The sequence below is a fragment of the Trichomycterus rosablanca genome, chromosome 27, assembly GCF_030014385.1.
Source record: "Trichomycterus rosablanca isolate fTriRos1 chromosome 27, fTriRos1.hap1, whole genome shotgun sequence".
NCBI classification, from domain to species: domain Eukaryota; kingdom Metazoa; phylum Chordata; class Actinopteri; order Siluriformes; family Trichomycteridae; genus Trichomycterus; species Trichomycterus rosablanca.
The window spans coordinates 12,709,185-12,722,125 of record NC_086014.1 but is presented as its reverse complement, the minus strand read 5'-3'; the positions used below and the strand labels follow the sequence as shown (position 1 = coordinate 12,722,125).

At 37.6% G+C, this 12,941-nt stretch overlaps 2 protein-coding genes across 3 annotated transcripts in view; both read right to left on the bottom strand.

Moving 5' to 3' along the window:
- Positions 1 to 189: 189 nt before the first annotated feature.
- mtfmt (mitochondrial methionyl-tRNA formyltransferase) lies at positions 190 to 5,719 on the bottom strand. Its single transcript, XM_062989727.1, has 9 exons — positions 5,267 to 5,719; positions 4,261 to 4,461; positions 4,054 to 4,176; positions 3,699 to 3,801; positions 1,943 to 2,018; positions 1,745 to 1,836; positions 1,579 to 1,657; positions 1,070 to 1,146; positions 190 to 955 (listed from the first exon to the last, which is right to left on the bottom strand). The coding sequence occupies exons 1-9, from the start codon at positions 5,497 to 5,499 to the stop codon at positions 770 to 772; spliced, it is 1,170 nt and encodes a 389-aa protein (XP_062845797.1). The 5' UTR covers positions 5,500 to 5,719; the 3' UTR covers positions 190 to 769.
- Positions 5,720 to 8,814: 3,095 nt separating this feature from the next.
- The window catches only part of adam10a (ADAM metallopeptidase domain 10a), a 34,694-nt gene continuing 30,567 nt past the window's right edge, over positions 8,815 to 12,941 (bottom strand). For both annotated transcript variants that reach the window (XM_062989410.1, XM_062989409.1), the window contains one exon: positions 8,815 to 11,940. In XM_062989410.1, the coding sequence (XP_062845480.1) occupies positions 11,831 to 11,940 (110 nt within the window). In that variant the 3' untranslated portion in view covers positions 8,815 to 11,830. The remainder of the gene's footprint in view (positions 11,941 to 12,941) is intronic.

Here is a 12,941-nt window from a genome sequence, read left to right as displayed (position 1 = left end):
AGGTCCAATCGTGTCTGTATGGACGCCCAACCTGCTGATAGCACCGCAGAGATTTTAACCCTGATTCCAATACAGTATTTATTTTGTGATCTCACCAGTTTCTTACTACCAGCATCCCTGGAAAAAAAAATGAATGAGGTGAATAAACAAATAAAACATTAAAATAAAACAAAAAACAAGACACCCCCATAGATTTTCTTTATTAAAACAATTATTCAGATGTTGAGGACATTAGGCAACTATGAATAAATATGCTTTAATATGCATAGTTATGTTTTGTCAGAATTTTTTAATTTCCTAAACTTTTGGGATAAGGAGCATCTTATGGATCTGGCTTGTAAACCACTTAGTCACTTATGTTTAAATGACTGTACTTAATCATTTGTATTTTGACTGTTCGATTTGCATCAGTGCTAAACCCCTTACATTTATGTGGTCAGTCATACTAGCAGTATATTTATAACTAAAATATGAAAGCAAGATCAACAAGGAACCACCAGCAGCTCAGCATCCATTCTGTCATTACATGGCAAACTCTGTTCTCTGACATTTTAAAATGTGTCAATTGATAAAAAAAAAAAACACACAAATTACCAAAGTTTTTTAAAGCTACTGCTTCATTAAATTAGTCACATTCATAAACATATATACAGAGCTTCAACAGTAGTGCTGTATGTCAGCATAGCAGCAATGATCACTGTCTTAAAACAGACAATTATTTGCAGACTGTTAATAATAAATATTTTTTATCTGTGCTCACAGTTGAGGTTTAATGTCTGCACTTTTTCCTGTGTGATGATGGAAAATGTTCAGGTTTCTCTCTGTAGCTCAGAAACCGGCAGTTGTTCTGGACTGGTGATTTCTTTAAAACACTCTGATGAAGATACCCATTGAAGAAATCTGCTGCTGACAATCTTTTCTTCAACATTACTGTTTTGAATCCAACCCAGCCATCCTTATAGAAAAAAATAAGAAATTATTACTTCCTTTTATGCTACACAGTAGAGTAAGTATGTTGCAAATACACAAAAGACAGAATAATTTATGCCAAAGATAAATGCATTATTACCTTGCAACAGATGAGTAGAGTCGCTGATTCTTTTTGGTAATAAATGGACCCTGGCACTGAACTGGAATTAGACTTTTCTTTAAAGAAAAAAAAAGTAAATTTTTTAAGTTATTCATTTATTTCATGCATCTTTAGTCACCAATTTATTCTGTTTATAGACTTGGTGGATCCATATGAATTCATACACCAGGAGTAGAGTTTTTACCTACTGGCATGTTTTGAAAGGTTAAAAAAATTACCTCTTTTAAGATATTTTGTGCAGCTGATACATGATCAAATAGTCTATGTATATAAACATTTTAGATGATTTAATATGATACATATTTAAGATAAAACCAGTAGAGAAGCTTGTGTGTGTGTTTGTGGGCGCAAGAGGAAATAATTAACAATTCCAAAAAAAATTAATTTGCCTTGAACATTTTAATAATACACTGGTAATAAAAACTGCTGCAGTGCATCCGACTTTCTTTTAACCTTGTTGTTTGTAAGCTGGCTGTGATGCACCTTACCTGTGAATGGCACATTGCATTTTCCAACAAAGTCTAAAAGTCTGACTGTCTGACCCATCCACAAGGTTCTCAGAGGAACCTAAGCATGCAGAAACCAGACACATATTAGAACGATGGGTACTAATAGGTTTGGTAAATATTACAAAAAAATCTTGCTGTGTCCTACCCGAGAGCCTATAGCACGATACAGTTGACTGATCTGGTCACAAGTCTGCTCCTCCCAAACAAGCCAACTCAATGAAGAACTGATTTTAGGAGCTGAAAAATGAAGTACAGTACAGTGACTGCACCTTTTGTTCCATATAACACATTCCATGAATGCATACTAAAGAAAGTAGCAAAATATATTGTAAAGTGCTCATACCAAATGTGGCCCCCTCTGTAGCCTGCTCTCTTCTACTTGCAATTCTTTCTGGTAGCTTTCTCAGTGTGTCTATTAACTGTCAAAACAAATACACGTTAAGTAAATTATCAAAATCATCCATATCATATATACAGGTCCTTCTCAAAAAATTAGCATATTGTGATAAAGTTCATTATTTTCCATAATGTAATGATAAAAATTTAACTTTCATTTATTTTAGATTCATTGCACACCAACTGAAATATTTCAGGTCTTTTATTGTTTTAATACTGATGATTTTGGCATACAGCTCATGAAAATCCAAAATTCCTATCTCAAAAAATTAGCATATCATGAAAAGGTTCTCTAAACGAGCTATTAACCTAATCATCTGAATCAACGAATTAACTCTAAACACCTGCAAAAGATGCCTGAGGCTTTTAAAAACTCCCAGCCTGGTTCATTACTCAAAACTGCAATCATGGGTAAGACTGCCGACCTGACTGCTGTCCAGAAGGCCATCATTGACACCCTCAAGCAAGAGGGTAAGACACAGAAAGAAATTTCTGAACGAATAGGCTGTTCCCAGAGTGCTGTATCAAGGCACCTCAGTGGGAAGTCTGTGGGAAGGAAAAAGTGTGGCAGAAAACGCTGCACAACGAGAAGAGGTGACCGGACCCTGAGGAAGATTGTGGAGAAGGGCCGATTCCAGACCTTGGGGGACCTGCGGAAGCAGTAGACTGAGTCTGGAGTAGAAACATCCAGAGCCACCGTGCACAGGCGTGTGCAGGAAATGGGCTACAGGTGCCGCATTCCCCAGGTCAAGCCACTTTTGAACCAGAAACAGCGGCAGAAGCGCCTGACCTGGGCTACAGAGAAGCAGCACTGGACTGTTGCTCAGTGGTCCAAAGTACTGTTTTCGGAAATCAAGGTGCCAGAGTCTGGAGGAAGACTGGGGAGAAGGAAATGCCAAAATGCCTGAAGTCCAGTGTCAAGTACCCACAGTCAGTGATGGTCTGGGGTGCCATGTCAGCTGCTGGTGTTGGTCCACTGTGTTTTATCAAGGGCAGGGTCAATGCAGCTAGCTATCAGGAGATTTTGGAGCACTTCATGCTTCCATCTGCTGAAAAGCTTTATGGAGATGAAGATTTCATTTTTCAGCACGACCTGGCACCTGCTCACAGTGCCAAAACCACTGGTGAATGGTTTACTGACCATGGTATTACTGTGCTCAATTGGCCTGCCAACTCTCCTGACCTGAACCCCATAGAGAATCTGTGGGATATTGTGAAGAGAAAGTTGAGAGACACAAGACCCAACACTCTGGATGAGCTTAAGGCCGCTATCGAAGCATCCTGGGCCTCCATAACACCTCAGCAGTGCCACAGGCTGATTGCCTCCATGCCACGCCGCATTGAAGCAGTCATTTCTGCAAAAGGATTCCCGACCAAGTATTGAGTGCATAACTGAACATAATTATTTGAAGGTTGACTTTTTTTGTATTAAAAACACTTTTCTTTTATTGGTCGGATGAAATATGCTAATTTTTTGAGATAGGAATTTTGGGTTTTCATGAGCTGTATGCCAAAATCATCAGTATTAAAACAATAAAAGACCTGAAATATTTCAGTTGGTGTGCAATGAATCTAAAATATATGAAAGTTTAATTTTTATCATTACATTATGGAAAATAATGAACTTTATCACAATATGCTAATTTTTGGAGAAGGACCTGTATTTATAAATAATTTATAATTATAATACTTTTAATATTTACCAGTCGAGCTCCCATTACAGCCAAAGTGGATCCGAGCTCATCAGCAGTGCAGTGTTCAGGAACCTCGTATAGTTCCTGACTAAGTATCGGCCCCACATCAAACCTACAACACAAACATAACGCACAAATTTAAAACACAAAATATGCATTAGACTAAGTTACAGTTGTAGTGTAGGTGCCACACAGCAACATGGGTCCTTTATAAGTAAAAATATGTGCCAGTGTGTGATGCCTTGTAAAATAATGTACTTTGTTGTTGAGACTTTGACCAGAATAAAGTATGAATTCTTATTTGTACTTAGTGTTGACTGACAATTTGTGATTAGTACGCATATTAGCAGTTTAAAGCACATACCTCTTTGGTCTAATCTGCATGATGGTGACTCCAGTGAGTTTGTCTCCATGTAGAATTGTGTGAAAAACAGGAGCAGGCCCTCGCCATCTAGGTAGGAGGCTGGGGTGCACATTAAGGATCCCACTGAAATAAAATCAGTACTGTTAACCGCTACAGACTGGTCTGTGTTGATTTAAACAAGTTAAAAGTAAAATAAAGTAATCCTACTATGGCAGCTTGTTGATAAGATTCTCTTGAAGTAGGCAGCCGAACGAGACCACCACACCCACATCAAACTGCCTACTCAAGTCCACGTTTGGCCACTCATGAACTCTAAGCTCATGCTGCTCCGCAAACTTTCTCACAGGGACACTTCTGGACAGGGTGACCACCTCGAGTAAATCCACCACTGACTCTGTGCCATTGGCTCTGGGATATGAAATGAACAAATTTTAACCAAGTTAACTAGGACAAAGTGAGCAGGCAGTATGATACTGACATTAAAATGAATCACAGTGATCAAAATTTCCATTACTTACAGCTGCAAATCATTGGATTGTAAAATCATTTTAAAAAACTAGATTCTTAATATTTCTCCTTTCATTTTCTGGTTCTGATTTATTTATCATGATTTCTCACATACAAAATAATATTTAACTGCAGCCCAACAGTCCCAAGCTCAGTGTTTTCATTGAGACTTCTTAAGTTAATTATCATGAGGCCTAATGACCAAACTGTGGTTTTGTCCAGCTTGTATCTTGTTGCCCAAAGTGATGACAGAACAACCCAGGCTTAATCGTTCCCTCTTGGACCTCTGGCAGTGATCAGCTGAAGTACTGCCATGGCATAAATTCTCAACCACTTAGCAGCTTGCACAAACTGAAGTTCTGTTCAACACAGTGCTTACCTTTTAAAATAAGATAATAATTAACAGGGTGCTCCTTGTCCAAGCTGAACCTTATTATTGCAAGATGTCCAGCATGGGGCTTTTCACCCAAAGCAAGCTATTTTGCTCAAATGCTTTGTCAGTACAGAAAAACTTATCCAAATAAATCCATATATTTATCTTCCTTAACTTAATACCTAATGGGCAATGCTGTATGGTTTCATGCCTATGCAGAAGGTTTTGGTAGGGAAGAGACTTGGTTAGTGGCTGAAACTAGACATCATTTAATGCTAAATGAAAAGCAAAAAATATTCATATTTTACGTTGGTTAAAATGAGATTTTCTTACCTGGATGCATGAAGGCGTTTAAGAGACTCCACTGCAAAATCATCACTCCCAAAGAAGAGAATTCTCCAAGGTGGATTTGAGACACAGCCGGTCTGTGTCAAAACTGATGTACTGTGACATGCACCACTTTGATTAAAACATGATGTGAACTTTCCTCTAATGCATCTCTGACAAAATCCTCTAAACACTGAATTTCCATTGATAATTACTTTTAAACAAAGTTGATTCCACATCACTAAGTCTTACTGTTAAGTCTTACTGTTACAGATCTGTTAATCTTCAATAACATCAGCTCCAGAGCAAATACTGACCTGTAGGCTAACTGGCTAACACGTTAGATACCACTGATGTGATAGTATTTACCTTTAATAAACAGATCAGATTTACCATTGTACTCGATTTAATGTAGCTATTTTATTAGAAATCTAAAACATAGTTCATAACTACAGCGAATCAATGAATCATTTATAAAACTTTAACAGCCTGTTTAATTTCCTTAGCTACATATGTGCGCTGCCATCTTTATCCAACGTCACTACCGCTGACGTATATGGCTGCGTCTCAACTCGATAGTCGTTCACTTCATTATATTACTAACGCGATCTGAGAGGGACATCTGGTGGATTTAATAATTTACTACACCAACATAAAAATCAGTAAAAATGTGGCACTTAATTCATTTCTAATACAATGGCGCCATCTGGTGGATTTAATAATTTATTACACAACATAAAAATCAGTAAAAATGTGGCACTTAATTCATTCCTTATACAATGGCGCCATCTGGTGGTTTTAATAATTTACTACATTAAAGCAGAATCAGTATACTGTCACTAACTATATTTATTATACAATAGCCTTAACTGGTGGTTTTAACAATTAACTACATTAATGCAAAAATCAGTAAAATATGTCACTTACTGAATTTATTATACAAAAGCCTTAACTGGTGGTTATAACCAGAAAATGCATTAATGCCAAATGAAGTAAAATATATGTCCGGTAATTCATTTCTAATACAATGGCGCCATCTGGTGGTTTAAATAATTTACTACATTAATGCAAAATTCAGTAAATTGTCACTAACTGAATTTATTATACAAAAGCCTTAACTGGTGGTTATAATAAAAAATGCATTGATGCCAAATGAAGTAAAATATATCACTAACTAGATTTATTATACAATAGCCTTAACTGGTGGTTTTAACTACTAACTACACTGATGCAAAAATCACTAACGTGTCACTTAATTAATTTCTAATTATACAATTAGAATACTTAAATTAAAATAATTAAATTCTAATTATACAAGAGCCTTATCAAATAATTAAATTTTAATTATATTAGAGGATCATCTGGTGATTTTAACTATTAACTAAAATAATGCAAAATTCAGTAACATGAGTCACTTAATTGATTTTTAATGCAATGGCGCCATCTGGTGGTTTCAATAATTTACTACATTAATGCAAAATTCTGTGAAATGTGTTACTAACTGTATTTATTATACAAAAGCCTTAACTGGTGGTTTTAACTATTAACTACATTAATGCCAAATTCAGTAAAATATACGCAATAGATGACATTAAAACTCCAGATGGTTCAGAACTCAGCTGCCCGCCTCCTCACTTACACTCGGTCCCATCACCATATCACACCGGTTCTCCAAAACCTCCACTGGCTTCCAATAAAATATCGTATCCAGTTTAAGATCCTTCTACTCACATATAAAGCCCTCAATAATCTTGCCCCGTCCTATCTTTCTGACCTCATCTGCATCTACAAGCCTATGCGTGCTCTCCGTTCCTCTACTGCTGGTCTGCTTACCGTTCCTTCCTCTAATCTCCATAGCTTTGGTGATCGAGCATTCTCCAGACTTGCACCACGCCTTTGGAACTCCCTTCCTCCTCATATTCAACAATCAAACTCACTAACCTCATTTAAAGTCAACCTTAAAACACACATTTTCCGTTCTGCTTATAACCTGCCGCAGTGAAACCCCCCCCCCCCCCCCCCCCCCTATATGTTGTTTTACTTTGTATTATTGTATTCCTGTTTGTCATTGTTTACTTGTTCCTTGTCTTAGCAATTGTTCTTTGTAAGCGTCTTTGGGTTATTGAAAAGCGCTGTATAAATGTGATGTATTATTATTATTATTATTATTAATGTTTTCTATTGTAGGTTTGAGAAGGACACATTCACATCCCCCTTCCACCGCTGCACATCAACAGCCCATATCACACCTTCAGCTATTACCACACTCTCCCCACGGATACACAGTCGCCTGCTACTGTAGAGAGTCGGCTAGTGTTGCCAATAGTCCCGTAAAATACAGAATCGTTCCTTATTTGGAAACTAAAGGTCGAAACTGATTTGGGACGCGCTTTATTCCTTATTTTTATCAGTGGGAGAGAAATGCTGCAGATCAGACTGAGACGGGGTGATATGTATGAAACAGAAGGAAACTGCTGCTGGGAATTAGACAGTGTTTGGTTATTATTTTAAGTAGTATTTATTTTAAGTCTGAGTAACGCTGTGTGTGTGTGTGTGTGTGTGTGTGTGTGTGTGTGTGTGTGTGTGTGTGTGTGTGTGTGTGTGTGTGTGTGTGTGTGTGTGTGTGTGTGTGTGTGTGTGTGTGTGTGTGTGTGTGTGTGTGTGTGTGGGGGTATATCAGGATAACAACCTGTGCTATACTCGCTGTCTCAGTAGCGCAGTAGGGTAGAGCGCAGCGCGCATGTTTCTCTGCCCCAGGTTCGAACCCGGCTCAGGGTGAAACCAACGTAACACAAGCAGGGCTGGAGATATGGGGGCACTGGCGTGGGCATTGCACCCCCAGATTTTCTCACTGCCCCCCTAAGCAATGCAGTCCAGAACCGGGGCTGCATGTCAGTGTGAAGATGGATTATGTAAAGATGTTGTTTACACTATTGAGAAAAAATGTTACGTGATGCTCTTTATGTTGTTTTGCCTAATAGATGGATAATCTGATTTATTATTATAAAGAATGAAAATAATAAATGTTAAACAGCCTAAATAAAACATTTTGATAATGTTCCTATGACGTAAGACCCGCTATATTTTTTATAGGTCCAACCCCAACCCCAACCGCTCACACTCAGGTAAACACCCGCCATCCCACCCTCCACCCCATGCCTTCCGCCAACCCGCCAGCCCAGGGAGTTCCTTATTTCCAGTTCTGAAAGTTGGCAACCCTAGGGTCGGCTCACCTAGCCGCTGCGAGTGCTGCTCGTCCGGCGGGGATGCTACGGGTCTTTTGCTGCATGTGGTGGTGGAGGAGTAGGAATAAAGGCACACGACAAGGTAGAGTCACTTGAACTGTTTAGTCAGGATTTCAATAAGTGTTATAACACTTTAGACTGGCTCGCTCCAGCACCCGAATTGGGTTCAATGCTGGGGCCATATGGTGAGTCTCATATACAAATCAACTGCAGAAGAAATGCAATTACCTGTTGTACCTGTTGCTACCTCGCAGTCGTGTGAACAAGTAGTTTTTTTTTATTCATGTGAATAAATTGTCGATTGAAAAATTAATAAAATCAGTTTTTATTAATGCATTTCAAGTACTTTAAAAACGACATATCTTTGCACAATACTTTTTGCAGTTTTTAGTAAAAAAATTTCAAAGTGAGCGCAAATAAAGAAAGAGTAAAACAGAAATAAGCTAAAAAAAAAAAAAAAATCATATATACTGTATTAAACACGTCAGCTTTTAAAATCAAACACCATTACAACATTTTTCCATTTTAATTCTCTTACATGTTGCATTAAAATCAGTGCATTAACTGTTAAAGCAATACATGAAGAAGAGGCATACTGAAATTAAAAGCCCCCTATGCCACATTTACCCTTCCTACACCAAATTACCACAGATGAACAGACAAGAATGATTAGATACACTTAAATCAGCTCGGATCAGGACCTTACGCATTAGAGAACACCTAGAGAAATAAGCATATCCCTTGCATATATTTCCCACTGCAGGACTGACAGCAAGGCCACGGCCACCAAGAAAACATACCCTAATTGTCTGTGTGTACATTTAAAAGGATTTTGGAGGTAGCTTTATTTGACTGGGTACTTCAAAAGGCTATAAACCATAAACTCCAGTCCTTGACTGGAGTTGTACATCACTGCTCAGCTATGAAACATTATGGCACATTAGGCCCCGATAAACAATTGTGTCCAGCAAAAGAACTACCACCAAGCAAAAGAAAAAAAGTGGATTAAGTGATTTTACTCAGTAAATCAAAATGAGTTCTGCATTCTGCAATCAGGGGGTGGATATTTTTGTTCCAGACAGAGTAAACATGAAAATAATGTGCGGCCAAAGAGTTCAGAGACTACTCAAAAACAAAATGCTGACAAAACCTAAAAGTCGTGATCACTGTTAGTTTTGCACTAAGCCGACAAACAACAAGCTCTTACATTTTTGAGCTGAGTCTTTTCCTTTAAAAAAAAGCTTAGCAGTAAATCATGTAGCGTAGTAGATGTGCGTTTGAACAGTGGATGTTATATGCAGGGAAACTTGTGTTGGTCGACAGTAAGAAGTACCCGGGTGAGTGTAGTTTAATGTAGATATAGTGATAGCAGTCTTGTGGAACCAGATCTTATGTCTAAAAGTTTTATTACATCATGACAAGTTTTATTTAAAAAAACACAACTAAATTATCCTCTTAAATGCAGTTATGTGGCATTGAATGATGACACAACTTTTCACAATACTCCTCAAAATGTGAACTAAGCAGAAATTGCTAATTGTCCATGTTGTTCCATTTCTAATATAATTAATAGGTCCTGTTTGTTTTCTTTACTTGCCTTTCTTATCTTTCTTCTTTTTAACATTATTACTTTATTAGTCCTCGTAGTTGTTGTTTCCTCTAATCAGCGCAATTATTAAATTGATCAACTAGCTCTGTGAACCTTTTTTCTACCAACAAGAAGCCAGAGGCGGTGCCACATATGCACCACAAAAAAGCTGGTTCTCAGCTCACAAAATCTGCTCAGTCCTAAAACCAGACAGCTGAAAAGGTTTCGAACTGAAAATTTGTTATAATAAGGGTTTGTGGGGTTTTGTTGCCCTTAATACAAATAAAGTAAGAATAGATCATATGAGCAGCTACATGATCAGCTAAAAGCATTAAAGACATGCAACCCTCATTGTATATATGTTGTTTATAAAGATATGTTTATATGCTGTATCTCTCAAACCTGAGAAAATGCAGGCTGCTTTGCAAAAACAGGAACAAATAAGCTGAACTGTGGTCTTGTTTGCAAAAATAATTGTTCTTTAAACCAAAGTAAATGTGAGCAGGTTAGCAAAAAGGAATCACTGATGGCTTTTAAACCAGAGGAACTGTGGGACAGTTAAATATAAAAAAAATATGAATTATTGCTGACTCTAAACCTACAACCACCAGCTTTAAACCCGGTAGAAATGCAATCAATCTGGCACCTTGTGATCATAACTGTGGAGCGGGAAACTCTATGTCTAGCATACCTTTCTTTTTGCCCTTGCTTAAGCTCTCCGGGTGGGACAGAAGTACAATGCTTCCTTCTCCTCTAGTGGCTGATCTGATAGCTGACACTGACTCAAAGCTCTAAACATGACATGGAAATTAAGAACCAAAAAGATGCCTCAAACCCTATAAAAAACCTTTTACAATAATATGCAACCCATTCACACAAGTCTGACTTTCTCTCCCTCTTACTTGCTCTCTTTTTGCCAGGATCTGTACATTTCACTTAATCTAAACCACACCACTTCAAATCAACACTATGTGTATGCTCAAAAAAAATTGTATTTATCATGAACAGAATGGAACAGAACAGAATTGGAGACAGGTGGTGTCAGAATAAAAATGATATCCTTATAATTAGGCATTTCATTCATCTCTCTAACATGCTATGTGCTGGGCTTTGTAATTTGTCCTGAGTGTCAATGAAGTTATTAAATAACCTTTATTTAACATCAAGAAAATGTTCATGTAGGAACCACAAAAACTATAATGAGAAAAACCGTACTGGGGGGGAAACGGTGAATTTAAAAAAAGCTTGCAGTGGTATAACTTTTCATTTAACATTATTTTCAATGATGTCTCTGTGAAAGGACTTCTCACTCACGCAGTCTTTCCTCGACTGGCTGCAGAATCTACTATTTTTTAATCATGTCTCCTTGCAAAAAGCAGTGTAAGAAAGCAGGAGTGAAAAATGAATAGGAATCAAACAGAGAGGCAAACCCTGGGGTATGTAGCTCAGAGAAAAACCCAGGGAAAGAAGAGAGGGGGTACAAAACTGAGCAAAACTCAGAACAGAGATTAAAATAGTGATTCTTTTCTTCTCCTCGAGAAAGGACAGATTCCGTTACTGTTAGAGCAGTGGCTTCATTCTTGTTAGCCAAGTCAGTTTTAGGCCCGCCGAAGCAGATCTGGTTCCTTTATTCAGGTTTACGTTTGTGTACAGGTTTTATTGATTGGTTCAGTGACTCTTTGGAGTGAAGTGCATCCTGTTGTAGGCACTAGCTAGAACCAAGGCAGAGACTGACGCTCAGTGGCGCATCTGACCCATCTGATAGGTATCTCTAGGCTGGCGATGGTTTGAACGCTGAGGCTGAGGCTGTGAACTCTGCCCCTGAGCTCTCCTTCTCTTTAACGTACCTACAGCAGGGGAAAAGAGATGGTCGTGAGTCACCAAAAGGTTAGCAAAGACACAAGTTATCTCACTAACTCTGAACTGTAGTACCTCCTACTTCCAGCTAGAGCTGGGTGATATGACAATGCTGTATTCAAATTACAATTTATACCATCATTACTCATATGCTCCAGGGTATTTTCTAAATCGCTGGCATGTAAGTAGAATTTCTGGGACAGCTATAGAATAAATTTAATGAAAACAAAATTACACAATTTTTTACGTTTTAACGTTTGTCCTTCTGTGTGAAGCTTGAGGCTTAGAAGGAATAAATTGAACAGCAGCAGTTAGGATTCAAACAGAGCAAGAAGATAAAAAATCCGCTTAAAAAAATTAAGAATACATTAAAAACAAATCAATACAAAAAAAAAAAAGCATTCATGCGCCAATTAAACTGTTTATGCCAATTCCACCAAAAATTATAGATAAGCTACAGTGTTTAAAAATGAAAAGCAACCTAAATGCAGCATTATAGAGCTATTAATGCTTTTATTTGATTAGTTTTACTATTACGAGTCGTCAAGTCGATTCCGACTCCTGTCGACCATATGGATACTGTATCTTCAGACCATCCTGTCCTCTGTTTGGGTCTTCAGGCCTCTTAATGGATAGTTCACTGTTACTTTAATTGTCTCCATCCATCTTTTTGTGGGCCATCTTCTTCGTTTCTATTAAATTGGTTCTGGGCTTCATTTTCTAGACTGCTGTAAATATTGTAATATGATATTGTCATATCACCCACTGTTACATTCTACTGTGTTTTTAAAATCCTTTGAGAATTTGGCAAGACAAATGTACCTTTACTTATGCCAAAAAAGCAGCTTGAAAATAAAAACTGAAATGAAGAAAGAAAACAATATGTCGACAGGGAGGGAGAGAGAAAAAAAAAGGAAAACTGAGGTGAAAAAAGAACCAAAAGAGAATCAAGATTCTTTTTTTCTTCCATCGAAATAGGTTTAATAGTTCA

Bases quoted from the DNA above. Each gene is read 5' to 3' on its own strand.
- mtfmt (XM_062989727.1), bottom strand. From the start codon at position 5,499: ATGTGGAATCAACTTTGTTTAAAAGTAATTATCAATGGAAATTCAGTG. The intron at 1,658-1,744 runs GTAGGACACAGC...CTGCATGCTTAG, and splicing joins ATCGTGCTATAGGCTCTCGG to GTTCCTCTGAGAACCTTGTG. The intron at 956-1,069 runs GTAATAATGCAT...TTTTTCTATAAG, and splicing joins CTCTACTCATCTGTTGCAAG to GATGGCTGGGTTGGATTCAA.